The 27,380-nt window shown below is 50.0% G+C and overlaps 9 protein-coding genes across 9 annotated transcripts; 4 read left to right on the top strand and 5 right to left on the bottom strand.

Annotated features, from left to right (window-relative positions):
* The first annotated feature begins 102 nt into the window (after positions 1-102).
* BZA70DRAFT_278734 (uncharacterized protein) lies at positions 103-1,254 on the top strand. The gene is made up of 2 exons (XM_064912645.1): positions 103-323; positions 354-1,254. The coding sequence occupies exons 1-2, from the start codon at positions 232-234 to the stop codon at positions 1,177-1,179; spliced, it is 918 nt and encodes a 305-aa protein (XP_064767984.1). The 5' UTR covers positions 103-231; the 3' UTR covers positions 1,180-1,254.
* Positions 1,255-2,455, bottom strand: BZA70DRAFT_278733 (kinase-like domain-containing protein). Its single transcript, XM_064912644.1, has 2 exons — positions 1,511-2,455; positions 1,255-1,452 (listed from the first exon to the last, which is right to left on the bottom strand). The coding sequence occupies exons 1-2, from the start codon at positions 2,243-2,245 to the stop codon at positions 1,261-1,263; spliced, it is 927 nt and encodes a 308-aa protein (XP_064767983.1). The 5' UTR covers positions 2,246-2,455; the 3' UTR covers positions 1,255-1,260.
* A 40-nt stretch (positions 2,456-2,495) lies between these two features.
* On the bottom strand, positions 2,496-5,115 carry BZA70DRAFT_289600 (uncharacterized protein; the record flags this gene model as incomplete). The annotated part of the gene is made up of 5 exons (XM_064914126.1): positions 2,496-4,307; positions 4,359-4,766; positions 4,824-4,948; positions 5,002-5,054; positions 5,111-5,115. 5 exons carry the CDS (start codon positions 5,113-5,115, stop codon positions 2,496-2,498), a joined length of 2,403 nt encoding a protein of 800 aa, XP_064767982.1.
* A 170-nt stretch (positions 5,116-5,285) lies between these two features.
* On the top strand, positions 5,286-10,847 carry BZA70DRAFT_166999 (uncharacterized protein). Its single transcript, XM_064909840.1, has 7 exons — positions 5,286-5,414; positions 5,476-5,701; positions 5,761-6,064; positions 6,118-6,360; positions 6,414-6,533; positions 6,589-9,764; positions 9,818-10,847. The coding sequence occupies exons 1-7, from the start codon at positions 5,365-5,367 to the stop codon at positions 10,643-10,645; spliced, it is 4,947 nt and encodes a 1,648-aa protein (XP_064767981.1). The 5' UTR covers positions 5,286-5,364; the 3' UTR covers positions 10,646-10,847.
* Positions 10,848-11,555: 708 nt separating this feature from the next.
* On the top strand, positions 11,556-12,752 carry BZA70DRAFT_267500 (uncharacterized protein; the record flags this gene model as incomplete). Its single annotated transcript, XM_064911107.1, has 1 exon — positions 11,556-12,752. The coding sequence occupies one exon, from the start codon at positions 11,556-11,558 to the stop codon at positions 12,750-12,752; it is 1,197 nt and encodes a 398-aa protein (XP_064767980.1).
* A 465-nt stretch (positions 12,753-13,217) lies between these two features.
* Positions 13,218-15,488, bottom strand: BZA70DRAFT_289598 (ferric reductase NAD binding domain-containing protein; the record flags this gene model as incomplete). Its single annotated transcript, XM_064914125.1, has 2 exons — positions 13,218-14,868; positions 14,932-15,488. The coding sequence occupies 2 exons, from the start codon at positions 15,486-15,488 to the stop codon at positions 13,218-13,220; spliced, it is 2,208 nt and encodes a 735-aa protein (XP_064767979.1).
* Positions 15,489-17,460: 1,972 nt separating this feature from the next.
* BZA70DRAFT_238754 (putative oligopeptide transporter) lies at positions 17,461-19,978 on the bottom strand (the record flags this gene model as incomplete). Its single annotated transcript, XM_064910460.1, has 2 exons — positions 17,461-18,172; positions 18,246-19,978. The coding sequence occupies 2 exons, from the start codon at positions 19,976-19,978 to the stop codon at positions 17,461-17,463; spliced, it is 2,445 nt and encodes an 814-aa protein (XP_064767978.1).
* A 1,872-nt stretch (positions 19,979-21,850) lies between these two features.
* On the top strand, positions 21,851-23,915 carry BZA70DRAFT_248074 (DEAD box RNA helicase). The gene is made up of 2 exons (XM_064910659.1): positions 21,851-22,176; positions 22,250-23,915. The coding sequence occupies exons 1-2, from the start codon at positions 22,108-22,110 to the stop codon at positions 23,861-23,863; spliced, it is 1,683 nt and encodes a 560-aa protein (XP_064767977.1). The 5' UTR covers positions 21,851-22,107; the 3' UTR covers positions 23,864-23,915.
* Positions 23,916-24,656: 741 nt separating this feature from the next.
* On the bottom strand, positions 24,657-26,951 carry BZA70DRAFT_289595 (uncharacterized protein; the record flags this gene model as incomplete). Its single annotated transcript, XM_064914124.1, has 2 exons — positions 24,657-26,150; positions 26,214-26,951. 2 exons carry the CDS (start codon positions 26,949-26,951, stop codon positions 24,657-24,659), a joined length of 2,232 nt encoding a protein of 743 aa, XP_064767976.1.
* Between the last annotated feature and the right edge of the window lie 429 nt (positions 26,952-27,380).

Genomic DNA, 27,380 nt, shown 5'->3' with positions numbered 1-27,380 from the left:
TATATAATAAACAGGTACGAGAAACCGAGGGCTAAAAGACGGTACCTCCCAGCATCGAGCAGACGCGGGGTCGGCGGTCGAGCGGTTTACCGAATTTCTGATCTCCACTTTGGTCGACAAAAGTTGCTTCTGCGGTTGAGATATTCGATATAGCTGTTGTTTGCTGTTGTTGTTGCTGTTGTTATTGTTGTTATTGCTGTTGTTTATTTCGACTACACTCCTCTCCTCCTCATGGCGACCCGCAGACTGCTCTCAACCGCCTCTTCTACCCCGGACAACGGCTCATCACCTGTCTCATCACCAGTATCCCGCTCCACCCGTCCCTCCTCCTCCACCACCACCACCACCACCACCTCCTCCTCCACCACCACCACCACCACCACCTCCTCCTCCTCGCAGCCAAAGTCAGTCATCCAGCACTCCAGCACAGCACCCAAATCCATAATCTCCTCCTCCACCCGCAGGAAGAAATCCGTCTCCGCCAAACGCATCTCCACAGACGACCTCTCCTTCGAGGACATCGAGAAGAACGCCATCGCCGAGGCCGACGCCGCCCTCATCCGCCAGCTGCACAACCCCTACAACAGCAACGTCGAAGGCGCTGCCCAGCTCGGCGCGCTAAAGTCCTCCGGCTACTCGACGCCCGGATACGAGAGTCCGCCGTGGGTCTCGTTCTCTGAAGACGAAAGCTCAGAAACACCCGTCCGCGCGATCCCGCGCTCGGCGCCTCGAAAAGCAGGTGCTCCTTCTCTCCGCTTTGGCCAGACCGCCTCGTCTCTCGGGAACCAGTCTGCTTCTTCATCCTCTGAGTCGTCTACAGCACCCAAAAAGGCAGAGAAAACAACCCACATCTCCTCAGACGACTACTTTGGCCGCAACCAACCCCGCGACTACGAACGCCGAAAAGACCTCAACCGGCTGCACGAGCAGTTCGACTCTGCCACCGCCATCTCCTCTGACTCGTACTTTGGCCGGCCGTCGCCGGACTCCGAGATGGCCGACCAGCCCGCGGCAGAGTACGCGTTGGCGAAAGCAAAGGATCTCGCGATGGATATCGCCTACAGAGCGCCGGACGCTATCAATAGTCTGATTGGCAGTGCGCCGAGCTTGGATGTGCAGGGGGTCAAAGGGTATATCGGAAAGACTGCTGGTTCGCTCTGGCCTGGACAGGGCCGTTAGAGCAGTCAGCAGAAGTATATGTGTATCCAATGCTATTAATGTGTACAGCGGAGCGAGCTCTCAACTGAATAAACATCTCTATCAAACAAACCCACTAAACAAACGCATCGAAAGCAGCCCTTTCGCAGACTCGCGCCGACTACTTTCATACCTCAGTAAACTCGCAACCACCTCCACCGCCTCCTCAGGCGCAGTCCTCAGCACCTGCGCCAGTGGTTTCGTAGGGTATCCAACAAACCTGAACTTTGAAAACGCGGGGAACTTCCTAGCTTCCTAGAACGAACTTTGTAAATAGAAGATCCACTGCGCATAATATAACAAAGAGACGTACAGGCCATGACTCCAAATCCGGCGTGCCCAGGGTCTCGAATATCGCCCGCACGAGCGCAAATTCACTCAGCTCATCGTCCACTTCAAAGATCCGCCTACCTTCTCCATACACCTCTGCAAGCACACATCCCCAGCTCCACAGATCGACTTCCGCGCCATACGCGGTATACCCGAAAAGTAACTCCGGAGCACGATATACGCCCGTACCCACATCCGTCACTTTCTCACGCGGAGCTTCACCTTTTACAGATGCGCGTCCGTATTCAGCAGCTGTACAAAGATCAGAAGAAGGCGCCACCCACGCGGTGCCGAAATCGGTGAGGTACGCGGGCCCGGACGCGGATTTGAGGAGTATGTTTTGCGGTTTGATGTCACGGTGGATAACCCCGCGCTCATGCAGATACGCAATCGCGGCCGTGATGTCGCGCGTGATACTTCTTTTGAGAGCTACCTCTGCATTCCTACATGCAAATTCAGACAACGACACCGGTAGAAAAGGAAGTACCAGCACGACTTCATCATCCTCATTCGTAAACGCGGAGAGTAAGGCAACGATATTCCTCCGCCCGCCCAACGCGCGCAACAGCGCACGCTCACGCAGAGGAGAATGCGGCACACGCTGGGCTGCCAAAGAGGAAATTTTGAGAATTACCGTTTCTCCGGTGGAGTTTGCGGCGGTGGAGATTTTGGACGAGGCGCCGGTGGTGAGGAAGGTGATGTTGGTGTAGGCGTTCATCGAGGGTTGTAGTCTGGGTATTTTGTGCAAAGAGCATCACAGTATTAACAGTATTTTAGTCCTCATATTCCTTAATCTGATGGTATCCGCCAAACATCATATGTCCTGGATCCAAATATCCCGGATAGGAGATCGCGATGAGATAGGGGAGGAGCGAGGCGCGATTTAGGTTTAAACACAATAAAATGAAATCGTATCTGTATTTACCTTGTATTTACGTCGTGTACATACTCTGACTCTACCCAGACAATCAAATATCAAGCTCCAGCAGCATCTCGTCATCCGAGATTGTAAACCCATAAAACTCATCATTCTCATCGTCGAAATAATCCTCCTCATCAACATCCATCTTCTCCTCCACCGGCCTAATCTTCTTCTCCTCCTCCGCCTTCTGCTTCGCCTCCATCCGCTGCTCCTCCTGCACCTTCAACAAATCGCTCAAACTCCACACACTCACTCCCTCCTGATCCTTCGCATCCATCGGCTGCGCCATCGTCCGCAGAAAACTCTTCGCCGCCGCAACTGCCATGTCGGTCGACAGATTCACGTCCGAGTCCATGATTGCCTGGTTGATCCATTTCGGCAGCTGGTTGCGTTTCCGCGAGAACCGCTTGTCCGCCAACACCATGATTCCATAGTCATCTTTACCCCGCAAAACGCGTCCGAGACACTGCGCGCCGTGTCGCATCGCGTCAAAGGACAGAAAGTCGTTTTCCCGAATATGATAGTTCTCCCTCATAAACTCCAGCCGCGCCTTCAGAATCCTAGACTCGGTGTACTGGAACGGCACGCCAATCATCAGCACAGTGCGTCCGTAGTGATGATCGAAATCGATTCCCTCAGAGACTTTCCCTCGCGCGACGCAGAGTAACGCTGCACCCCGCCCGTTACTGCACGCGGTCCGGAACGCTTCCAGCGCAAGACTTGTTTCCTGACTATCTGGCGTCTCCACCAAAATCAGCTTGTACTTCCACACCTCGTCCAGGATGCCCATCGTCTGCCACATGCTGATTATACTCTCCATATAGAGATAAGACGGGAAGAAGATGACCAGGCCGTCCGGCGTCAGCTTTGAAAACTCGATAAACAGGTTCCCGTAATTCCGCACGACGCTTGGATCGTTTCGGATCTCGAAGCGTGAGCTGATTGCGACCTGGTCTGATCCTCGAGTGACGATCAGCGGCAAGAACGTGCGGCGCGTCAAAGTCATCGTGTATGACTCCTGCAAGACCGTCTCAAAGTTGAGCATCTTGGGATACATATCCAGCGGCGAGATCGTACCGCTGGTGATAATTACTGAGCTGAATCGTTCAAACACGGGCTTGATCGCAATCGACGCATCAAGGCAGGTAAAGTGCAAGATCGGGTTAGGAACTGTCGCAGTATCTGATTCGAACGGCTCCAAAATCAGCATGAACCCTTGCTCGTACGTCGATACTAGTGTTGCAAACATGGCAATCTCCTTCAACGCAACAAACTGCTCCACATTCGTGAGCTCAAGCGTCCTGATCAGCGACGTCAGTCGCTCGGACGTAAACCGAAGCGGCTTTCGCTCGATAAACGTGAGTTCTTTGAGATGCTGCAGAAACGACGGCGGGGTCTCTGAAATCACATGTCGCACCTGCATCCGCGTCTTTAGGTACTCCACAAACCGCTTCAGGAACGCGACAAAATGCTCTGCGCGCCGGATGTTTCCCGGAACAGCCTCCTTCAGTAGATCATCTGGCAGAACCGGGTTCGCCATGAATATATCCTCTTCTCTAGCCTCGTCTGCTTCTCGCAGTCCGTCAACCAGCCGTTGATATTCGTCCTGTAGCTTTTCAGAGTCTGACGCCTTCATCTCGTCGATCTGTTTCCCGAGCTCGTTCACGCCGCGCAATGCCTTTTGTAACGTGCCTTCCGTTAGGTCTATACTCAGCGATTCGATGCAGACGTTGTCTATGTTGTGCGCCTCGTCAAAGATAATGATACTGTCTTTTGAGAGCTCCTTGGAGACGCGCTCCGCAATCTTCGGATCGAGCAGATAATGGAAAGAGTAAATCACGATATTGCAGAAACTCATCTAGATCATTTGTCAGTCTAGACCTATAATACTAGAGTGAGAGCTTCATACCATTCGCCGGACTGTAAAATACGGACACTGCTTGGTCTCTTCACAGTACTGCATCAGCGAATCAAAAGTCCAGACACCCTCAGGGATCAAATTATGAGGCTCCAGCTCGTATAGATTCTCGTGATACTCGCACAGCTTTGGATTTTTGCCCGCTTTTTTCTGCTCCATCACAAACGACGACGTCAGACTTCGGCATTTCTCGTCGACTACCGCTCCTTTCCTCTCTCGTCGGACATCAGGGTGCAGACATAGGTTCTTTCGACTGGTCAGGCCTAAGCCGCGAAAGGGTTCTTTGCGACCTAGTTCTTTCTCACGGTACGCCATCAGACTGCGCAACTCTGTCAGTGCCTTTTCGATCTCCGACATTGTTCGTGAGCAATACACGATCTTCCGTCGCTCGGGGTAGAACTACAATCACCGTCAGCGTCGTGGGCGCGCAGATCATCAGATTGCACATGCACTTACCATCTGATACGAGATTGTGAGAGAGAGCAGCGAGATAGTCTTGCCGGTGCCTGAAGGCATCTCAAGAATACAATTTCCTCCAACATCCAGCGTCCGTTTCAGATCGCACATGTACGCATATTGCTCTGTTGCGATGTTAGATTTCGACCTGTGATTTGAGAGGCGGTGGGTAGTTTACCTGGATAGATCCGTGGATACGGAAACAGAACCGGAAGATCATCGATAAAGAATCTGGATTACTCAATTAGATCTGCATCTCTAGTAAATCAAAACATATAAACACATACTTCATGATTTGCGAATCAGCTTCAGTTACGGTCGCTGCTGTCGGCAACTGGGAGCCCGACGATGACGACGATGACTTTGGATTCAAAATAATTTAAAGTTTGAAGATCAGCTTTGGTCATATTTCAGTCCATCGGAGAACCAAACCTGAACTACATCGTCTCTTAAGCAGCCGGCGCAATTCTAAGTGTATTGACAATTGCTTGGTCGTGTACAGTTATATACTTGACTATTGATATTGTGCAGAACACTGAAGATGAGTAAAAAGCTCAAGGTCAAGAATAATCCGCGCGGCGGAGATAAAAAGTGAGCAAAATCCTTACTAAACAGCTAACCACTGATTCTAATTCTTGATCTGATATTCTAGCAAACATTCAAAAGGCGATCAGAAAGCGAATCAAGAGTTCAATCAATATGCGGACAACTCTGCCTCTTCCATCGATCTCTCGGCTATCTACGACCCGCAGCTCGTCGTGATATTCAGAGGACTCCAGAAACGGGACCCAAAGACTAAGGAGAAAGCGCTTGACAATCTGGTGGCTTATATCAGCGAGTCTGAGGATCAGATAGATGAGTCGATTCTGATAGTTTGGGTATGTGCAAATGCTAGTATGAAAGGGAGAATAATTCGCTGACTAGCTTCATCGTTCAGGTCCAATTCTATCCCCAACTAGCCGTCGACTTCTCCAAGCGACAACGCATGCTCGCCCACAAGATTCAGGGCGACCTCTTCAAGCTTTTCCAGCGGCAATCAGCCCGGTACCTCAAAGACTCAATCGGGCCATGGCTTGGCGGAATATACGACAGCGACAAGTCAGTTTCCAGAGCAGCCGTGTCGTCGTTCGAGTCTGTATTCGCTACAGAAGAGAAGCGAAAGCAGGTTTTCCAGCTTTTTCATGCGCAATTACTGGAGTTTGTGAAGAAGGCTATTTCAGCAAAGGATACGCATAGTGCTTGTGAGTACTTCTTATTACTATTGCGAAGCCACAGCTCTAATTTTCCTATCTAGCGGACGAGAAATATTTCAGCGAAACCGATCTCGAACTCCGAGTCACCAGAGAAATATCAGCAGGGATCACCCTTTTCTCATACCTTTTGGATATCACCGCCCCAGAGGCTATTCAGGAACAGCAAACAGACTATGCAGAGATCATCACGTCCGACACGGTCTGGAAGTCTATAACTAGTTCCGACGCGTATCTAGCTAGAGCTTGTCTTACTCTGATCATGCAGCTGACGTACAATTACTTTGGTGCGTATGCGAGATATCCCATTCTCGATTTTCTGGTCTCTAACATCTTATAGATTGGCTTAAGCCGTTGCAGAAGAAGTTCATTGGCCAGTATTTGATTGCTAATGGACTTATGAATATCTCGACCGGCGCTATATCCGAGTTTTTGGAGTGTCTGGTTATAGTGACAAGATGTACGTTTGCCTCCATTTATCATAGACGAAACCCAGCTGACAGGAGATTATTTAGTCTACCCCGAGTCGTGGGATAAATCGCCCGAATCTGGTGAACCGTCTATGAGCCTGTTATTATCTTTCATATCCCAAGGAAGTAGATTCTCAGGCCCCAAGTTCTGGCAGCATATAGAGCTGCTTATCGAGAAGCTTCCCACCAGCACGCTCGACATCAACGATCCCAAGTCGATCTCGATGACCGATATTTCGGAAGCATTCAAGAATGGCATGATGGCAGAGAATCGTATGACAGTCGACGCAGCTGCCGACGCGTATCTGTCTCTGCTCGCTTACGTGCTTACGGTATCCGACTCTGCTGACGTTCGAGCCTCCGCTTTCAACGAGGCTCTCGAGATATTCCAGGAATACATCGCTGCTGAATCAAGCTTTGGAAAGAAGATAGCAACTGACGGAGTTGCAAGATCGATCGGCAGTTTTCTGCGCAACGTGATTCCAGAGAAAGACGAGCTTGCTATTGATTTCTGGAAAACTATCGTGGCGTCCATCAAGACCCTGGTCGAGAATCCCATAGACACCGACGCAACAGCGTTCAAGTCAAAAGTAGCTCGCTGGATCAGCTTGGCGAAGCGCGTCGGCACTATCCCCGCCGAGTTTTCTGAACGCATAGAGTTCTCTAGCTCGATCCGAACAGTCATCAAATCCGCTCTCGACATGGTACGCAATCTCGACGGTGCTGTCGTTCTTTCTGCATTTGCGCTTGAGGCCTTGCTCAAAGAGTTTCTTTTGCTGGTTAAAAGCGATGCAGATACGTTCAAAATCGTGGATGAATTCGTCATTGACACGATCCCGAGCATAATATCTTCGGCATCGTCTACTCATCTGATCAATATCTGGCTGGCCTTTGAGCTTGGTATTGATGATGCAAGCCACACAGCACGGTCCTGGGCATCTATATTAAGTACAGTTTTGGCCTCGTCGTTTGTTGAGACAAAGGATGATCTTTTGGTGTATCTTCTGCAGCAAATTAAGCCTCTGAAAACCAAAATTACAAGATCAGAGGCTTTGGAGGAGTACATTGCGAAGAAGTCGGAATCGGTATTTGAGAACGGAAAGCAGAGAGACTGGGATGTGATTGTCGAGTGTCTACTGAGCAGCCAAGTTATTTCTCCTGACTGTGCCGTCAAAATTCTCAAAGATCTGGCAAAAGAGTCCCTGTATGATGTTGAATACGAGACTGTCTTCTTCCAAAATCTTCTAAAGGTTGCACAGAAGAATTTTTCCGCTCTCGCTGCATTCATCGGAACTGAAGATGGAACACGCTTCACCTCTCGATTATGGCAGATCACCGAGTCGCCCGACGACTCCTCCGAAGCAGCCAAGGCCATTCGCCAGCGATTGGAAGGCCAGCTCAACCTGTCCAAATCTAGCGAGTCCTCGGGCCTTCTCGACTCACTCGCAAACTCCATCTTACGCGATGTCGAGACTAATCCTGAGCCGACCTGCGATTCGTTGCTGGCACGGAGTATATCGCTGTGGGAGAACGCTGGATCGGATATTAAGCCATCGCTCGCCCGTAGGTTACTATTTCCTACCGGTTCATGGCGCAGTGTTATTGATGTTGCTTTTTCGAGACCGCTTTCACCGTCTATTTCTCTGCTAAACAGCCTAGGCGGGACAATGTATCTGTGTACGAATACTGAGTCTGGCCAGGTTGACATTGATTCAGCAGAAATTTCCTTCAGTTTCGGCACAGCAAGCAACGACATGAGACTTTACCGGATGGCATCCTACGTGCTTCAGCTCAATGAGAAAATTGACATCTTCTCGTTTCTGCCATATAAAGATCAATTAGAGCAATTCCTAATGCTCCAACAGACTGCCGAGCTTGCGAAGGACTCTATTAACGCATATGGCTCTGGAGTCGTGCCTCCTCTGTTTGCCATCCAGAACTTGTCAAATGGTTCTGACGGCTTGTTACTCATCACAGAAAAGGCAAACAATCTCTTGGAGACAAAATGTGGTCTTGTTTCGCTGTCGATGCTGGAAAAATCATCTATTGACGGTACAGCAGATGACAAGGTGCTTCCCGAGACTTCTAAAGATGATGTCCAGTTCATTACCGATTTCGTGTCTGAGATTACAAAACTCACAAGAGCACGCAGCACGCCTGGTTTCTATGCTGCTAGAGTTCTAGAGTCTCTGGTCGCTTATCTAGCGGAGGACCCAGAATTTTCGTCAAAGGATGCAGACGCCCTGTTTGACAAACTCGAGTTGCGCAGAGCAAAGGATAAATTTTCCAGCATTGCTTTCTTTGAGGGCATGTCCAAGTACATTGGCACTATGACGACTACCGATCGTCTCCGAAACGAGGTTGCAAGTGACATATTAGGATTGCGGCCTGCTACGATTGCCTCAGTTGGTTTGGAAAAGGTGATTACTCTGAATAGTCTAGTCTGCAATGTTTTGGACGAGTCAGTCACTCTATTCCCTCCGCAGAGAGCGATCATGCTTTTGCGCCGTGTGCTTGATATGCTGCCAGAAGGATCAGGAGATAACATTCCACTGCGGGCGGAAGCGACAAAGTTGCTAGCAGCGATGCTGCCGACTGTCAAGGAAATGTATGGCGAGCATTGGAGCAGGATCCTAGGCTGTTTGGTCGAGTCTCTGAGAATCTGCGAGGAACAGGTTGAGAGCGAAGAGATCACTCCTCTGCTGTATCACAGTCTGAAAGTGCTCGTCCGCGTCAAGTCTTTCCAAAGTGAGAACGACGATATTGCGGACGCGCTGGCAGAAGATGTCGATATTTCGGATGCTCTGCTCAGGATACTAGCGGCTTCTGTCAACCTTAGCCAGCGGTCACAGTCGAGGCTGCTATGCGACACTGCGCTGTCTAGACAGATTCTCGATATCCCGAGTGACAAGATCGCGGACCCAGTTCCTCTATACCCCATTCTGGCAGTCGAGTCAGAGCCGCTGCAACGAACGATTTTCAAACTCGCAGGACGAGCAATCCCAGTTTTGCAGGAGTCCCTGGCCGTTGAGGCAGCGCTTGACACACACGGAGTGTTCAATATTGAAATCCCAGCAGAGCTATTGTCGTTCGTGATGAGCGTTCCCGAGGCTGTCGAGGGCGACTTTGTCCTCGAGGACGTTTTGGCTGCGGGGATGACTTGTCAAATGAGGACGTATTTATACTCTTGGAAGCTGATATTTGAGTATTTGGAGCATGCGGTACGTTCTGATATATTTCTAAGAGGTAATTATATACTAACAACATATTCCAGCCATTCGCTCTGAAGACGAAATACATCATGAGCTTGAAAGAAGGTGACTATATTGAGTCACTTCTCAACCTGCTCGCATCCTTACTTTCTCTGGACTCTGGCAAACCCGTTGATGTGTCGAAGTTCCCGTTTGCGAAATTTGATCCGGACGAAGATATGGGTTCGTCGACGCGCGAGCTGCAGTGGGTTCTTTTGCATATCTACTACATGTGTCTTTACCAATTACCGTCGATTGTGCGAAAATGGTGGTCTGAGATCCGTAATCGTCAGCTTAGTATTGCGGTTGAGAAGTTCACGCAGCAGTACTTCTCGCCAGCTCTTATTGATAGCGAGCTTCACTCGGTTCAGAACCGCCTGGCTGAGTCGGGCGTCGCTGCCGACGACGAGAATATTCAGGTCAAGGTCAATTACGTGCTGCGAGAGGTAGCCGCTATTTACACAATCGACGAGCAAACTATGGGAATGGTGGTACAGATCCCATCGAGCTTCCCATTGCACGACGTACACGTTGACGGCATCAAACGTGTGGGAGTGAAAGAGAACCAATGGCGAGCCTGGCTTCTTGCCTCACAATCAGTCATCACCTCTCAAAACGGAACAATAGTCGACGCCTTATCGCTCTTCCGACGAAACGTTAGTCTCCATTTCGAAGGCGTTACCGAGTGTGCGATTTGCTACTCGATTCTGCACCAGGATCGCTCGCTACCGAGCAAGAAGTGCCAGACTTGCAAGAACAAGTTCCATGCTGGATGTTTGTTTAAGTGGTTCCAGAGCGCGAACGCGAGTACTTGCCCGCTGTGTAGACAGCCTTTCACGTTTGGTCGCTAGGAGGTTGAGGTTTATGTACAGAGATAGATTTGCACAGTGTAGTGTGGGGAATCATGGCTAAAGGTTTAATATATCAATATTAGCACCACAGTCATATATGAGCCACTTGACAAATAGAGCATGTGTTTATCCAGAAAGTCTTTGAATCGAACAAACATTATGAGTTCCGGCAGCGGGGTCGATACACCTTGGTGATGGTATCAACCTTGGTGGATGTATTACTTTTAGAGTTGGCTTCCCCTCAAAACGTCAAGCGGCTGTCGAGATACAACTCCTTTTGATATAATCAATTAAAGCTTGATGAATACAAGCTAATTGATGGAAGTAATATAGTCAGGGACGGGTAGTTGGGTTATTGTAGTTATAGTTGGCAAGTCTGGTACCAAGCCAGATCCACAGCTGTATGGTTTACACCGAGAAGGCGGACATTCCCACTCATAAACACTATTTCATATCTGTGTTGCAAAACACATTTTGGAATTCTGTGCTGGAGTTTCTGCTGAGAAGAAACATAAACAAGCTGAGAAAGGCCATTCAATATATTAGTCAGACCCTACAAATCATGTGGGTACTTTAGGGTTTGAAGGGCTTTAGTATCCAACTATTTGCCGGAGAGTTGTTTACTTTCTTCAGCTAGCTAGATTTCGCAACAACATATTCCCTGACTGCTATCTGTTTTCTGTTAACTATCTGGTATTCTGTCGCTGTTAAAGATATGTGAGTACACTACAGTTCACTTTCGTATTGGTCAGGTCTGGATCGATTGCTTTCTGTTTAGTACCCGCTAGCACGGCCATCTCATAATCGCACTCGCACGCATACCAAGTCGCTCAAGAGATAAATCACTGACTTCTATGGCTAACAACAAGAGATTAGGATAAAGAAGCTTATACTGAAACAGCGATAGCAGATGCCTTATATTCCACCGACTCCGCTCAAAGAAGCCAACACCGCGAGTAGCGGAAGCAGCGGCGACTCCACACCCGGCATAATCGATCTCAGACTGAAAGTTTTACAGGATCTCAATCTACCGCCAGGAGATGCAGATAGCATATTATCTGCGGTTGATGTGAATACAGACTACAGGCCTAGTCGGCCAAAGGATAAGCATGCGCGCGACTTTGATCTGCTGGATTCTGAGCTGAGTGATCTCCGAGACAAGCTATGTATTCTTGCTTACAAAGAGAGGATACGTTCGGAAACCAGGACCGTTGATGCCCCAGTGGAAAAGGCTGCCACAATTGATCCATCTGCTGAGGCGGACTTTCAAAGTGCCTCAAGAGGAGATCACAGCGACTCGCACTCGGAGAGCGAGTATGTAGATGCGCCTGATTACAGCTCAGCCGACGTCAGCACTGTGCTCTCAGATATAATAAACGGACCTGCTCTGTCCGCCACAGCTATGCAGCAAAAGCAGCAGGCAATTGAAGCATTTTTTTGCTCAAAAGAAGAACACAGCAACTCGCAATCGGAGAGCGGGTCTGTATATGCGTCTCAGGACAGCTCAGCAGACGTCAGTACTGTGATTTCAGACTCAGTCCACTCTATACTGGAGAAAGCTAAGCGAGCAAACAGCGTGGAGCTTTCCCCCTCTACTATGCAGCAAAAGCAGCAGATCCTTGAAGCATATTTTCGATCACAAGACTCAAGGACTCGCCCGGGCACGTCTCCTCCTATTTCGGCGAACAGCACACAGGAGAAAATCTCATCCAAAGCCAGTTCTGCGAGACGGGCTTCAGCTCGCTTGGTTCAAGAGCAACATACAAGAGCAAAGATGCCGACTCCTCCTCCTACTTTGGAGGACGAGGTACGGCAAATGCTCGACCGCTCTGCTCAATCATACAGATTCAAAAAAGCATCTCCTCTTGCGTCAGCGGAGATGAATACCATTCAACAAAGCTCGATCACTCCTGCTCTCAGAGCGCACAGGTGGAAGAACGTTTTGAGAGAGAACAAAAATTTAACAGCATCTACCTCTGCGTCTGCCTCAAACTCCTCTTCCGACTTTCGAATCAGGAATGTCAATGCCCCCCCCCCCCCCCCCCCCCCGTACCACAGGAAAGCGGCAGAACCAGTTACGAGCGATATCGTCAGGCTGCACCGGTGAAGACACACACGAGTCAACCCAGAGATCTGGCTAGCAAGCGTACAGATTGATGGCGGTGATGAATTTGGAGGTTTTCAATCATGAATTACAGAGGTCGCTGGCCACCATATTCTACCTGTCTATAGCTTTCATTGTGAATCGATAGTATTAATAGTTAATGCATTTAACCCTTCAATCATATCGCTACAGCATATCGCTACAGCACATAGACTATATCTCTACAACACATAGGCTAATATCTTGTGAAATATATATTGGGTGCTTGTTACTAGCTTGTTACCTGCGAGCTTGCTAATCTAAGAAACAACAGCCGTGACTTTTATGTTTCATGCACAGCGATACGCAATTCAAAACATCTACCTAACACTTCATCATTCTAAACAAAACACAAAACAGATTACCACGAAAACAGCAAATCCACCAGACCAACGACAACAGCATTGAGAAAAGACAACTCCACTCTAACTAAGCCCAGGAGAAAACCTCCTCAAAGTACTCAACTCTACCCGCGCCCTTATCCACGTTCTCGGTCACCGCGCGCCGACAGTTATCAGACATCTTTGGCGGTCCACAGATCAAGACCGCAACACTTCCGGGCGCTTCACGCACCGTGGTCGAGACGATTTCCGACATATCCGGACGAACGCCGTACTTGACGCTCTCGGACCAGTCGGTCAAGTTGGAGGAGACAGAGAGACTCTTTTCGTTGTCGGAGTCGGAGGTGCTGTTCACCGAGCTCTTGTCTTGCTTCTCCTGATCAGCGATGGGGGAAGGAGAGCCCTTGGTGACGAAGATGCGGAGGTCGACGCGGCCGGTGGCGGCGCATTCGTCAATCTGCTGCTTGATCCAGCCGAGTTGCTCTTCCTCACGCACGATCCAGTACAGGATAACATGCTGTCCCTCTCTAGGCTTGCGAGCAAGCTCGAGCGCGTAGCCGACAACCGCGGTGACGCCGATACCACCGCCGATCAAAAGAACGGTGTTGTACCGATGAACGGGCTGAGTCTCGCCGTAGAATCCCTCGACCCAGACATTGACTCTGTGGTCGGGGTTATTGCTCTTGGTGACTGTGTTGTGAAGCTTTCTGGTCATGCCCTGCTCGGCCTTGGCCACGAAGATGTACTCGCCGTTCTCCTTGCCGACGATCGAGAACGGATGCGACTCCCAGAAATTGTGGCGCATGACATAGAGGTACGCGTACTGGCCCGGGGTCGGCTTCCACGGGATCAAAGGCTTGACGCGGATCACGACCGCGTTGTCGATGACAGAAACCGCGGCAGTTGTCCAGAGACCAGAGTAAGCGATTCTGCAGAGCCGGAGGAAATGATCCGCGGGCCAGAGACCGATGGTTGCCCAGATGTACTTTTGGTAGCCCCAGGGGAAGTAGCCGTAAGCGTTGACATGCTTGTAGGTAAGCGCGAGGCAGGCAGCAGCAAGCACGACGTGGATAGACTTGAAGACCTCGTAGAACTTATGGCGCAGCGGATAAGCTCCCTGGACGATGAGCGCACCGGCGATGAATGTAGCGCAAATTCCGTAGATGATGTTCTTCTTGAACCAGATCTTCTCCATATAGAGCTCGTGACCTCCGTTGATCAGGTAGACACCGGAATAGCCCATAGCATGAACAGAAGCCTGGATCAACATCCACCGTCCAGTCCAGCGATGCAGGACATTGAAGGTCTCGTATGACCAGCCGGTGATATACTGCAGGATATTATTGCGCCCAGCAAACATGTAGAGCGAAGGAAACAAAATTGTAGCAATAACGGCAGCACGATCACCAAGATACCGGGTACGCTGCAAGCTCGTCTTGACGTAGTTTGTGTTTCCCTCAAAGATATCCACGCTGGTCCACCAGAACGCGATGTTCAGGATACTGTAGATCGTCACCATCACGTACACCCAGCGGATAGGCGTGACATTGAAGGGAATGCCGAAAAGCTTGTTGCTCTCCGCGTGCTTGCCGTTGAATGCAGCGGGGAGCACAAAGTATTTCCGGATCGCGGTGACAATCGGGTTAGGAGCCCCTTTCTCGACGTTGAGCAAACGGCAGAAGAGGCGGTTGACAGCGGAGATGAACATGAAAAGACCAAAAAAGGCAAAGAGCGCGTTTCTGTATCATAAAGTGTTAGTTATTTGTTTTTGTTGAGAAATGTCGAGAGTGAGTTGCACATACCCGTAAAACACAGAGACTCTGATATTCTGGTAGTAAGCATCTCTGGTGCGGTAGGTCCAGTAGAAGTACGTCGAATTAATTTTATCAGGAACCGACGTAGCGCCCTCGTAAGATCCTCCCAGGACATAGTCATCCTCAGCCAAGTTCAAGTAGTAATCGTAGTCCTCCTCAACCTCAGTCTTGTACGTTTTCTTGCACAGCTTGGTCCAGTAATTCCAGGTCTTTTCCTGCGACCCCGAAGGGCACTGATCGATGCAAAGAGCCATGGAGCCGAGGTAGATATCGTCGACACAGGCGCAGGTGTAATCAAGCTCGGTAGACAAGGCCGCTTCCTTGCGCTTGACGAGCTTCTTCTCCGACGAGGAAGAGGACGCCGAAGCCTCAGACAGACAGCCGGTCGTGGAGTTGATGGCAGCGACATAGTTGACACAGGTCTGTTCGCAGGCGGTGAGAACCAATTTCTTCTTCTTCTTCTTCGTGGTTGCTGCGTCAACACCATCGGTCAAGATAGTGAGGACATAGAGCACAACAAGAATGATAACGAATGTGAACTTCATAGTGTTGCCGTTATCAGATTATCAGAGACGAGGAATTTCTCTTCCGGCATGCGAAATCCAGTGGTATTAATACAGAGCACAACCATTGCCAAGACAGCAAAAAAAAAATCCGTCAACGATAACGAGAGAGTTGAGATCGAGGAAGCCTAGACTGGACGTCGCTAAGAGGAAGATAGAGCAAGAGGAAAAAAGTTGTCCCAGGTAGCGCGTTACGTAGGCCGTCTGGTCTCGGCGACCGTCTAGCTTTTGGCCAAGTATTTGTCGGGTGCCAAGGTATACGGAGGCAAAATTTTTACCAGTTTAGAGTATGAAATGCAGAAGGAAAGGAAAGCGAGAAGCTGTTGCGAAGAGAGTCAGCAAATCTCAGCCGTGCGGTAGCACGTTTGGCAGCAAATCGTAAGACATTTTGGCAGCTTTTGGCACAGATAACGAAGAATGAAGGTTGACAGGACAGGACAGCGACGTCCTCATGGCCTGAGAGAAGCAAAAGAAGGAGGAGAGGAAGTTGTTGGGAGCTGATGGCACCACCACAGACTTTCCGAAAATATGAGGTATAAGCCCAACCTTGATCGTCTCCTCGGATTTTCAGCTTGCCAACAACCTACACCGAACGAAAGAAAATGTGGCGACAAGCTAGAAGGAGATCTATCTAGGAGACGTATGCGAATAATAGCTCAGAGGCCTAGACCGAGATAATCCCCTGAGCCTATGTGTATAAGAACGAAGAGCCAAGGAAGACCAAGATTATCTATGCTTAACTGGAAGCTAAGGGACGCGGTCTGGATCTCGAGGACGTCAGAAACCTAAATGGAGCCGAAAGTGGCAACGGGTGCTCTTTCCTCGCCCTTTTGGCAGCAGAGAAGCCACTGTAAACAGCTACAGCAGGTGTATTTAGACACAGAAACAGAGACAGAGTCCGCGAACCAGCAATTGACTCGATATTGCGCGGATGAGCAGACCAGGCACCGACTCGAGCAAACAAAGAGACCGCGCTTCTTCCCGCGGCACTTTCGCTTGGCGTAGTTAAAAATCTTTAAAACTCAACTAGAAATAAACTCAACTTTAGTCCGCTTTTTAGAGGTATCACATCACGTGATGCTTTCTGTCTGCTCTTCTGGTATGCTGCTCGAGCAACTACTTCATAGAAACATGTCAATTGGAAGCGTATGTGAATGATGATCGTCGTTCCAGGTACTGTATCTGACAGTTGGCTTCTAAATTCGACTGCGGTTCCGCAGCACGCTGGCAATCGAATCGCGTACTGCCACCTCGTCGCAGGCGACGATGGCGATATCCAGGATTGGGCGGGATCTAGGCGGCCGATAGAGCATTCACTAGCTTACCAGCATAAATCCCTTTCTCCAACGAATATCACTTATTATCCCGTAGACGTTAAAATACCCAGCTCTGAAAGTCTAGAGTACATATGCACTTGCGGTAGTGAAGTCCGACACCTTACATACATCCAGTCTCTTGGCAATATACTCGTCCAGCCAGCCCATTTATCAATCAAGAGCAGCGCATAGATCCTTAGTAAAAGGGCCTTTCATCTATTCCGCGGAAAAGAGCCGTTCCTGGCTGCATGTGATAGAGTTCTGGCGTATAAGGTTGGGTCCAGATCCAGAAGAATGAACACGAGCACGACCAACATCTGATTATTTTGCCTTGCCGACTGCCGTTTCATTTAATCAGATGTACCGTCTGCTATAGTCATTCTAGACGTCACTACTATCACATGTATTAGATACCGTGCTTATCTTTCACAGTTTGACGTATGCGCAAGTAATGCGGTATTCATTGGACGAGGCAAACCTCTTCATATGGGGAAAACATCTTCAAATTAACGAGTCATATCTTCTTCATCCTCTACAAAAACAAATCTTAAACCCTGAAACAGAAACTACAAACAGATCCAACCAATCACACAAACAAAAGAGTATGTTGTTCCGCATCATCAAAAGGCAAACAGAACTCAGTGGAACTTGCCGACGGGCAAGCCGAATCCGCCCTCTGGGATTTCCTTCAACGCCGCTGTTCTTGCGTAATCGACTCCGGCTGCGTACACGCTATTGCCCCACCACGAAAGCGAGACTTGAGGGTACTGCAGCGCTGCAAAGATGATTACGCCACCAAACGCAACACCGGCCGACAATCCAGACGTGAGAATGTAGTTGTACTTTGACCACCATCCCGTGTAGCGCTTGCGGATGTAGTACATGAAGAAGAACGAGAAGTAAAAGCCCGGGATGTAGTAGACCAAGTTATAAGTCGAGCCCCAGAAAATCGTGCCGTAGCCAATAAGCGGGAGATCAAACCAGGTCCATCTGTTCTTAAACTTCAACCGCAAAAGCCCAAACGGAACAGCAATCACCGCCCCAATCCAGAACGCATGCTTGAGCGCAGGATATACATCCGACAGCACCCGCTGCGGCCCGACTACTCCAAACATAATCGCATCAGAGTAAACAGTTCGCGGGAACGCGCACACAAACTTATCCTTCTGCGTCGTCGTGCAGAAATCTTTGACCGAGTGGAAAAGCGCTTCGACGGCGCCGACCGAGCAGAAGCACTGAATTAGTGTGGCCAAGCATTGCGCTCGAAAAGCTGCTCGCTGCGGGATGCGCGAGTAATGCGCAATCTTTTGGTCGCCAATGAAGCTCTCGGCCTGCTCGTCAATGTTATAACTATAATATGAAAAGAAATTAGCATATGCACTTTGCAGAACAAGTTTAGCAGAGCCGAGGTGATAGAACTTACCCCCACATGCGGATGACAATGTTGGTGATTGCATTGCCTGGATCCATGTACCCCGCCAAGATGACAGAAAATGCTCCAAATCCCATAGACACGCCACTTCGCGACAGGACGACAAGAGTAGGCATTAGCATGCCAATGTTGAACAAAAAGATCGCAATGACGGTCCAGATCGGAACAGTCGTGGGCCAGCCAAAGATCGCCGCAAAGCCCATCCCGACGCCGATGAAGAAGATGGCAAAATACCACCAGTCAGGCACCTCAGAGTACTTTGACATGAGCTTCGAGTGCGGGTCGTTGAAATCCTGGAGCGAGGAGCGCTTTGGATGGCGGATAGAAACCCACATCATCTTCAAGGTCTCCCACAGCAACTTGTGCTCCGAAATCACAACATACACAAACGTGCAGGTATAGACTGCCCACAAGCCACCCGTGCCCACGATATTTCCAGCCGACATATAGGGCGCCGAGTAGTTTTCATAAAGCTCCTCAGAAAACTTGTGGTTTGAATCCAGAATCTTCGAGAGGTTATAGCTACTTCCGGTGGAGTCGTAGATCGTGTTGACGTTGAGCGGCATATAGGCAGTCCAGCGATGATTTTTCCAGTAGAGAACAATCATGACGATACCCGTAATCAACACACCCAAGAATTTGTTCAAGAAGGCGTAGAACGGGTAGACAAGAGGACTTCCGTAGTTTATAACGGACCAGTCAAATGTCGGAATAGGATTCACTCCAACTCCCAGGTAAGAACCCGTCGCCATCGCCAATAGCTTGTTCTGCGGCGCAATCCAGGTCATCCAGTTGAACACGCTCAACGCCTTGAACAAAAACGACGGAACAAAGAAATAGAAGAACGAGGCCGTGAACACAAGGTAGAAGAACTTTTGGCGGGTGATAGTCCATCCGTTGATCGACGTCTTTGTCTCCTTGACAACCAACGCCCGACTAAGCGCAAGCGTAGGCAGGACATTGGGAAACACAGCCTTGACAGGGAAAATGACAAGCTTGCGCATCATTCCCGCCAAGCCGTAGCCAAAGAACAGACTGGCAAAGTTCATAGTCCAGGCAAAGCCGAATCCGACCCAGCTGTAGCCAAAGAAGAGCTTGTGGCGGAGAGCGACGACCATGCTCATCCAGTTTGAGGACTGCGAGCCGACGTTGACCATGATTGTTGCAAGCATCTGCTCTTTCAAAGTCCAGGGACCAGGGTTGAGAGAGTACCGAGTTCCGCGGACAGTGAACCCCCAATCAGGAAGAAGCTGCGCCAGCTTGCCGGAAGGAAACAAGAGGAGCTGGATCACGGTCGAGGGAAGCTTGAGCGAAGGCTGACGGAAGATGAAGAACTCATTGATGAAACTGCCAACAGCAACCCAGATAGCACCAATGATGTAGGCACGCAGAGTCTCGACAGGAATCGAGGGATCATCGAACGGGTCGGTGACAGCACGAACTTCGGGGTACGGAGAGTGGAAGTGGATAACGACAGCCTCCAGACGCGCGTCGAGCTCATAAGTGTCGATATCGGTTTCGTACACGTCCTGTCCGGCAACAAGACGCTCAATCTTTTCGTAGGTCTTGTGGTCGAAGTTGACGTCGCCGTAGTGCTCGACAAGCACATTCCTCAAGATCTCTAGCGCATCGTCAAGAGAGGTCTCAAGCAGACGATCGTAAAGATACTGCGACGCGCGATCAGCAAGGACATCTTCATCGCCGGTATCCCCGACCTTGTTCATCCGTCGGAACCGCGCGACGACTTTCTCGCGATGAAGAGAGTCGGCAGATGAGTCCACAGACTTGGACCGGACCTTGGAGCCGGCCTTCTTCTCGGAAGCATATTGCGAGTCGTCGTCGAGTTCAACGTCCTGAGAGAGCTCAAGAACGCTCACAGAATGCGTCTTTTCAGCGTAGGAAGCCATGCTTTCGCTACAGGCAATGAAGATTTGAAAGTATGAAGCAGAAGAGAGTCATTGCAGACCGGGTATCGCATGACTTAAGTATACAGTACCAGCCGGGTGCTCGCATGAGAATTTTCTTTACCCGTGATGATGGCGATAGCAAGGCCTAATGACGCTATCGATATCAAAAAGGCCAAGAAAACAGGGTATCAGGGCTAGAAAGCTTATAGAACAGTAGATAGGACCAATGGTGCTTGGTCGATTTGGAAGCTCTGCAGTGCAGGTTCATAGCTATCGATACGTAACTACCGATGATTCGCATTTCCTAATAACAAGTCCTTTTATGAATTCACACAGTGAAAGATGGTGAACGTCAAACTTGTAACTTCACGGTGGTTAGTTTGCAGTTTCCAAATACAGTGATGGTGTCGGAACTAACAACGCACCGCACGGTTGTGCGGGGACGCGGGCTGGCACCTATCGCAGCGGAACAAACACAAGCCACCGGCAAAGCCCAATAGCACAGGCCCACTTTTAACGCAGGTGCAAGGACTGCTGCGATAACCCGGGCCTTTTGCTCTGACCGATGGTCTGTTCATGTGCGGGTGTATCTTCAGCTATGTTCAAAGCCGTTGATTATCATGATTGAATTCCATCAAGTGCAGGCCGGAATAATCAATTAATGAACGTCTTATGAAAAAATAGAGCCGAGTTCGCTCTCGAAGCCACCAGAGACAGACAGCCTAATGCGCCTCCTCGACGGAACAAACGTCAGGTTTCGGCTAGTACGGATTGCGCAATTCTGGGATACGCAGAGGTCTTTTCTTGCCGGCGCTATACGATACCTGTAGCCGGCCAGTAGATCTCTCTGTCTCCTGCTCTTATCTGATTCACCTGTTCTGACGCTTATCAACAGCTCGAATAGCGGCTACAAGCATGTCTGGGCAAGACTTGGTCCTCGTAAAACAACCGTGATTATAGGCTACTATATCCTCGTGCGGCGCAGAGACATCTCCTCGGTCGGGTACTTTGAGTAGAGCAGAAGTCATTCACGAGACCGGCAGATGAGCCGGGGAAAGTCTCCCGACAGTTCTCGAACAGTGACAGCTGATCTGTCGCAATATGAGACCATCGATAAGAAAACGACGCCAATCCATCGAAGAGCGACTGAGCTCTATTGGCTCGTCGGCTCTCTGCACGTATTCTGTACCGAAGGTCTCTAAGGCCAGCCAGATAACTCCAATTCAACATCTGAGTACGATGGGGCACTACTTCTCTGCTAATTATTTCTCGTCGTCGGGTCGAGTATGGCAGGAGACGAGCGGTGGCTGGCCATCCCTAGTCGCGTTCTACGATCCCTATCTCGTCACTCGTCGCTTTGCACGTCGGGAGGTGTCATAATAAATGAAAATAATCGCAATCTGCTCTTATGGCAAAGCAAGTGGGGAAGACGGGGACCGACGTCGCTGTTCGCTCTCGACTGCGACAGCAGCAGCAGCAGCGGCAGCAGCCGTAGTAGTATCTGAATGACGAGATAGCCCTGCATAATGTTGAAATTCTTCAGATAGTAGACCGTAGATAGCAATTATCAGATAGCAGAAACATCCCCCACATACAACGCACATCCACGACCTCCAATAGCACCTCTTCAATCATCACCGCCGCCAGCTCCGATCCGAGCCCAGATATGTCCTATCACGATTCCTCACGCCCACCGCTGGAATCAAAATACGCGTCGCGCTGAATTCCCAGCCACGAGCAAATCCGTTCTCGTGACTGTCACGTGCCTCTAAACATGACTTTCATGGCAAATCTCCGATAACTCCCAGAACTCCCAAAGAAAAAAATTCAAAAAGAAAAAACATCAGAACCGCGACTGAGCTGCGCTGAGAGTTGAAAGTTGATCTTGATCTTGAGAGGGTAGAAAAGGAGGGCTATTGAGCAATAATAAAGAGATATTGCTTGAAATGGATTTTTTTAGGCTTCTGTCGAGAGGGGCGAAATTGGACCATGACTCAGAGATTTTTACTAAAAAGGTTTGTTCATTGACATTGTTTGTATTTCTTATCCTGTTCTTTGAACGAGCTCTAACAGCGTTTCTCGATGTAGCAAGAGAAGAAGGCTGATGACAGCGAGAGGATAGTCCGCGAGCTTGATTTCTTTCATACAAAGACACCATCCCACGAGCATGATGACAACAAGAGCAAGAAGCAGAAGAACAAGGCGGATGAAGACGATACAGATCAGAAGCCCAAGTTTGCAAAGATCGAATCCACGATTCCGTACCGCAAATCAAACATCAAAGGAAGCGACGTGCCGCAGCCGCTAACTACGTTTGAAGAGTTAGGTCCACGATTTGGACTTTCGGAGCAGTTGCTCTCGCGGATCAGGTTCGCGACGCCGACACAGATCCAGGCGGAGGCGATCCCGGGAATCTTACATGATCGCGACATCTTAGCATGCGCGCCTACCGGCTCCGGAAAAACTCTGGCTTATGTGCTTCCATTGGTCGAGCTTATTCGGAAAGTGAACGAGAACGAGAAGAGCTCATCAGCAGGGATGATCAAGGGTTTGATTCTCGTGCCAACAAAAGAGCTTGCGACACAAGTTCTTGAGCAATTCACAATCCTCACCGCCAGTGGCCGCGCAGGTGTGAAAGCAAACGTACTCTCTAAATCACTTTTGGCGCGACTTACTTCCGACTCGAGCGATCGACCACGGCCAGGCGACGTTTTGATCGCCACACCTTTACGCCTAGTGCGCGCGCTGAACGTGATTGGTCTCGACAGTCTGCGCCATCTAGTTCTCGACGAAGCCGACCGACTGTTCGATACGACCTTTGCCGAGCAGACGGATCAGATCCTGGCGACGATCGCGAAAACCCGCCAGTCCTCTCTACAAAAGACTTTCCTATCCGCGACGATGCCGTCTTCGATCGAGACAATGGCTCTGAACCTGATGGTGGACCCGCTCCGGATCTTCATCTCACCCGGCCGGGCAGCCGCGACGGTCGACCAAAAGCTCGTATTTGCCGGGTCCGAGTCCGGCAAGCTCGTCGCGATCCGCCAGATGGTCAAGGGCGGCGAATTACCCCCGCCGGTGCTGATCTTTGTGCAGTCGGTCGAGCGCGCAAACGCACTGATGCACGAACTTGTCTACGACGGCGTCAACGTCGACGTCATCCACGGCGAGCGCACAGAGAGCCAGCGCAAGGCTGTGGTGGAGAAGTTTAAGAAGGCGCAGGTGTGGGTGCTTATCTGCACCGATGTTTTCGCGCGCGGAATCGACGTGCACGGGGTGAACGTGGTTATCAACTACGACGTCCCGCAGAGCGCGCAGGCGTACATCCACCGCATCGGCCGCACGGGTCGCGCAGGAAGGACGGGCAAGGCGGTTACGTTTTTTACAAAGGAGGATGTGGAGGCGGTTAAGATTGTGGTGAACGTGATGCGGGAGAGTGGGTGCGAGGTGCAGGAGTGGATGACGAGGATGGGCAAGGCCGATAAGCAGATGAAGAAGCAGCTCAAGAGGAAGCCGGCGGAGAGAGACGAGATTGGCACACAGCAGAAGAAGCTGAAGGCGGTGGAGAAGAAGCACATGAAAGCGGAAAGAGACAAGCGGGAGGAGGCGAAGCGGAAAAAGGAGGAGAAAAAGCGGCGAAAGAAGAAAGTTGCTGCTGCAGCTGCATCTTCAGATAAGGAAGACGAGGAGGAGGAGGACTAATTAGCAGCCAATATCAGACAGATTTGATTCTAATCGAGATGAGCATAGAACTTAAAGTTTGATCAAGATCACAATAACTCACAGTTAATTTGTGACTGTGAGTCATTGTCGGAGCAAAAAAAGAAATTAGACGACTAAACCAGATTCGTTACGATTGTAAACAAAAGCGTTTGAGCGGAGGTTAATTAAACAGATTGCAGATTTCCCGGCTGTTCGCATCTTGCCGAGGTTCTAGCAGATGTCTTTCTGCTAATCATGTAGTTTCAGATAGCTACATTTCAGATAGCTATATAGAAGCAGTAAATAGTAGTAATATTGAAGAGATAGCAACAAATTGGTAGAGTAGCACAGCACACGTACACTCGTACTCACCAAGTACGAGCAGGTCGCCTACACAAAAACCATATCAGCCGTTGCTCCACCCAACTCTACTTCCGTCCTCTCGTCATTTCTCATAAAACTTTTGGTTTCATTCAGACGAAGAACAAAGATTGTTGTACACTTAACGAAAATAAAATCAGACCGGCCTTTTTTCATCCCCACAGAAAAACTTTCTTGAATACACTGAAAAACTTAAAATATACATAGATTCATCCGACGGACATTTCCTTTTTTTTCTTTTTTCTTTTCTTTCAATCCCACCTTGGTATACAAAAAATCATTGAAATATCATAAAGGCCGAAAACATCATACATAGAAAACACATAGATAGCAAACAAAAAATCATAACATAACAAAACTCCGTTTAGCAACCAAGTTGTCAGCTTTTTTCATCTCAGACGCGCACTAGTACTTATACAATCAAAACGCCCGCTAGCACGAATGCGACCGCTGCAGCTCCCGCAGACACCGTCAACGACGACGCACCTGAGCTACTGCTGCCGCTATCGTTGTCTGAGTTCTTGTTGCCTGACAGGCCGCCAACCGTGCTCTTTGCCTCCGCCGACGAACTCGTAGTGCTCGCAACAGCAACCGCCTCAATATCGTACGACGTCGCCGTCGCCACAATAGTAGTCGTGCCCTCATAAGAAACCGACGACGAGCTTCGGTGAGCGTGGTGGTGGTGACGCGACGACGAAGACGTGCTACTTGGCGCAGCCGAGCTCGACCGCTTAGTCGACGACACAACTTGGTACTGAGCAGTGCGCGCAATCGAAGAAACCTTCGAGATAGACGCCTTGTGAGACGAGCTCGAGCTCTTGCTAGTAGTGGACACTGCCAGAGTAGTGCTGCTAGGAGTACTAGACGTCGTAGACGAAACCGTAGTCGAAGTGTTGCTCGCAACGTAGAACGCCTGGGGAATATTCGAGCTCGTAACAGTCACAGTCACAATCGTAACCTCCTCAGATGAGCTGGAAGGCTCAACATAGACTGATGAAGAGGTAGGCGCAACATAGACCGATGAAGAGGTAGTCGGCTCAACATAGACCGACGAGCTAGTAGTGGGCTCAACATACACAGACGAGCTGGTAGTGGGCTCAACGTACACAGACGAGCTGGTAGTTGGCTCGACGTACACATAAGAGCTAGTGGTAGGTTCGACATAAACATAAGAGCTGGTAGTAGGCTCAACATACACAGACGAGCTGGTAGTCGGCTCAACGTACACATAAGAGCTCGTCGTAGGATCAACATAGACCGAAGAAGAGGTAGGCACATCCCATTCTTCAGAAGACGAGGTAGGCACGTCCCATTCGTCAAAAGACGAGCTGGGCTCTGCCCACACCTCAGAAGAGGTAGGCGCAACGTACTCTGAAGTCGACGAAGACGAAGACGAACTGCTGCTCGACGAAGACGTAGAGTAAACCTCAGAGGTGCTAGGAGCAACATAGATAGAGGTCTCTTCCGACGAAGAGCTCGAAACAGTCGAAGGCTCATCCGAAGCAGAAGCAGAAGCAGAAGCAGCATAAGCCATCACGTTCACGGCCTCCGAGGTAGTAGCCACCGAAGACGAAGACGAAGACGACGAAGAAGACGAAGACGACGAAGAAGACGAAGACGACGAGGATGACGACGAGAACGACGAAGAAGAAGTCGACGAAGCCGACAAAGACGACGAAGACGACGACGACGACGACGACGAGCTCGACGACGAGTCAGAAGATCCGGAAGAGTCAAAGACAGTGATCAAGGCAGTCTTGCCCTTCTCAACACCAACGACGCAAAAGTTAGCTCCTCCAGCACCAGGGCTGGTCTCACTGTAGCACTCGTTGACGCTGTGAACAGCAGGGTTGATACCGCAAGGCAGACCCGAGCAGCCGCCATCGGGGCAGGTAATGTTGACACCCTGTTGAAACAAATGTTAGCAGCTGCCTGATACGGAAAGTAGTACAAACACACAAAAACTTACAAATGAAGGAAGCTCATCTCTAAAAGGGGTAGCCTCCTCGAGGTAGATGGGGTTCCAGCCAACTTTGACGTAGGTAATGCCGGCGTCGTCCATGTTTGCGCCAGCAACATATGGCGACCAGTTACCGTACGGGTTCGCGGTGGATCCCCAGACGCAGCCGTCGTCGGTCGAGACTCCGGGAGGGTTGATATAGTAGTGAGCGGCAGTGCCGGCCCAGTATGACGTGTCAGGGACAGCGAGAGTGGTGTCGGACGAGCCAACATCGGTGGGGATGAGCATGGCTTCGTTACCGGGAAGAACGGTCTGGCAAAACGCAACATTGCCGTCGCCAGATGTGGAGATCGCAGAGACTGTTCCAGCACCGTCGTAGCAGTAATCCTTAGCAGAAAATCCCTTTGAAACAGTAAGATCGTCGTTGCAGTAGAGACCACCGTATTGAGAGCCGGGGTAGACGTAAGAAGTGACCTCGGGATCCCACTGGGCCATGAGCTGTCCCGGGGGACACGCGTAAGGGCACCAGGTACCAGGGGAACAGTACTGATCAGGGGACATAGCCCATCCGCCGTTGTCGGAATCAGGCGTAACAGCGACAAGTCCTAAATCATCGGGGAAGGAGCAAGTCTGGGTTGAGCGTTTAGCGGGAGCGGCGTGCTCGTGTTGGTGTTGGTGGTGTGCGGTGGACGGGAACGCGAGCGCCTGCGCGGCGGCGAGGACGATAAACACGGCTGAGGGAATCATAATCGCGTATTGAATAAGGATAGAAATATGTTGTAAAGATCAGGAATACGCGTAATTTCTGAAAGGAAAGAGCGAGCAAAAGAGCGGTGAGTGCGATTCGAGAGTCGTCAGGAAGGTGTGCGGATGCGCTATTCGATTCGAGCAAAGGAGTGCGACGCGAACGAAAGGGATACCGGAATGTAAGGAACGACTGAGGCGCGCGTATCGAGCAGAAAGGAATGACTGCAGGAACCGGGCCGACGGGGGTATTTAAAAGGCAGGAAGCAGGCGGATACCGCGCGAGAGGACGACAGAGAAGTGGCGAAGAGGGAAGAGAAGGTCCAGAACGAGAATGAGGAAGAAGAAGAACCCATTCTCCTCGCTGTGTTTACATCAAAACTAAGGTACCGGTCCGAGCCACGTTGTGCCGGGTACCTTTTCCGCTAGCCC

This window comes from Myxozyma melibiosi (assembly GCF_037950935.1).
Source record: "Myxozyma melibiosi strain Phaff 52-87 chromosome Unknown BZA70scaffold_6, whole genome shotgun sequence".
NCBI lineage: Eukaryota > Fungi > Ascomycota > Lipomycetes > Lipomycetales > Lipomycetaceae > Myxozyma > Myxozyma melibiosi.
The sequence above is the reverse complement of the archived record's forward strand: the minus strand, read 5'-3'. Positions and strand labels throughout refer to the sequence as shown.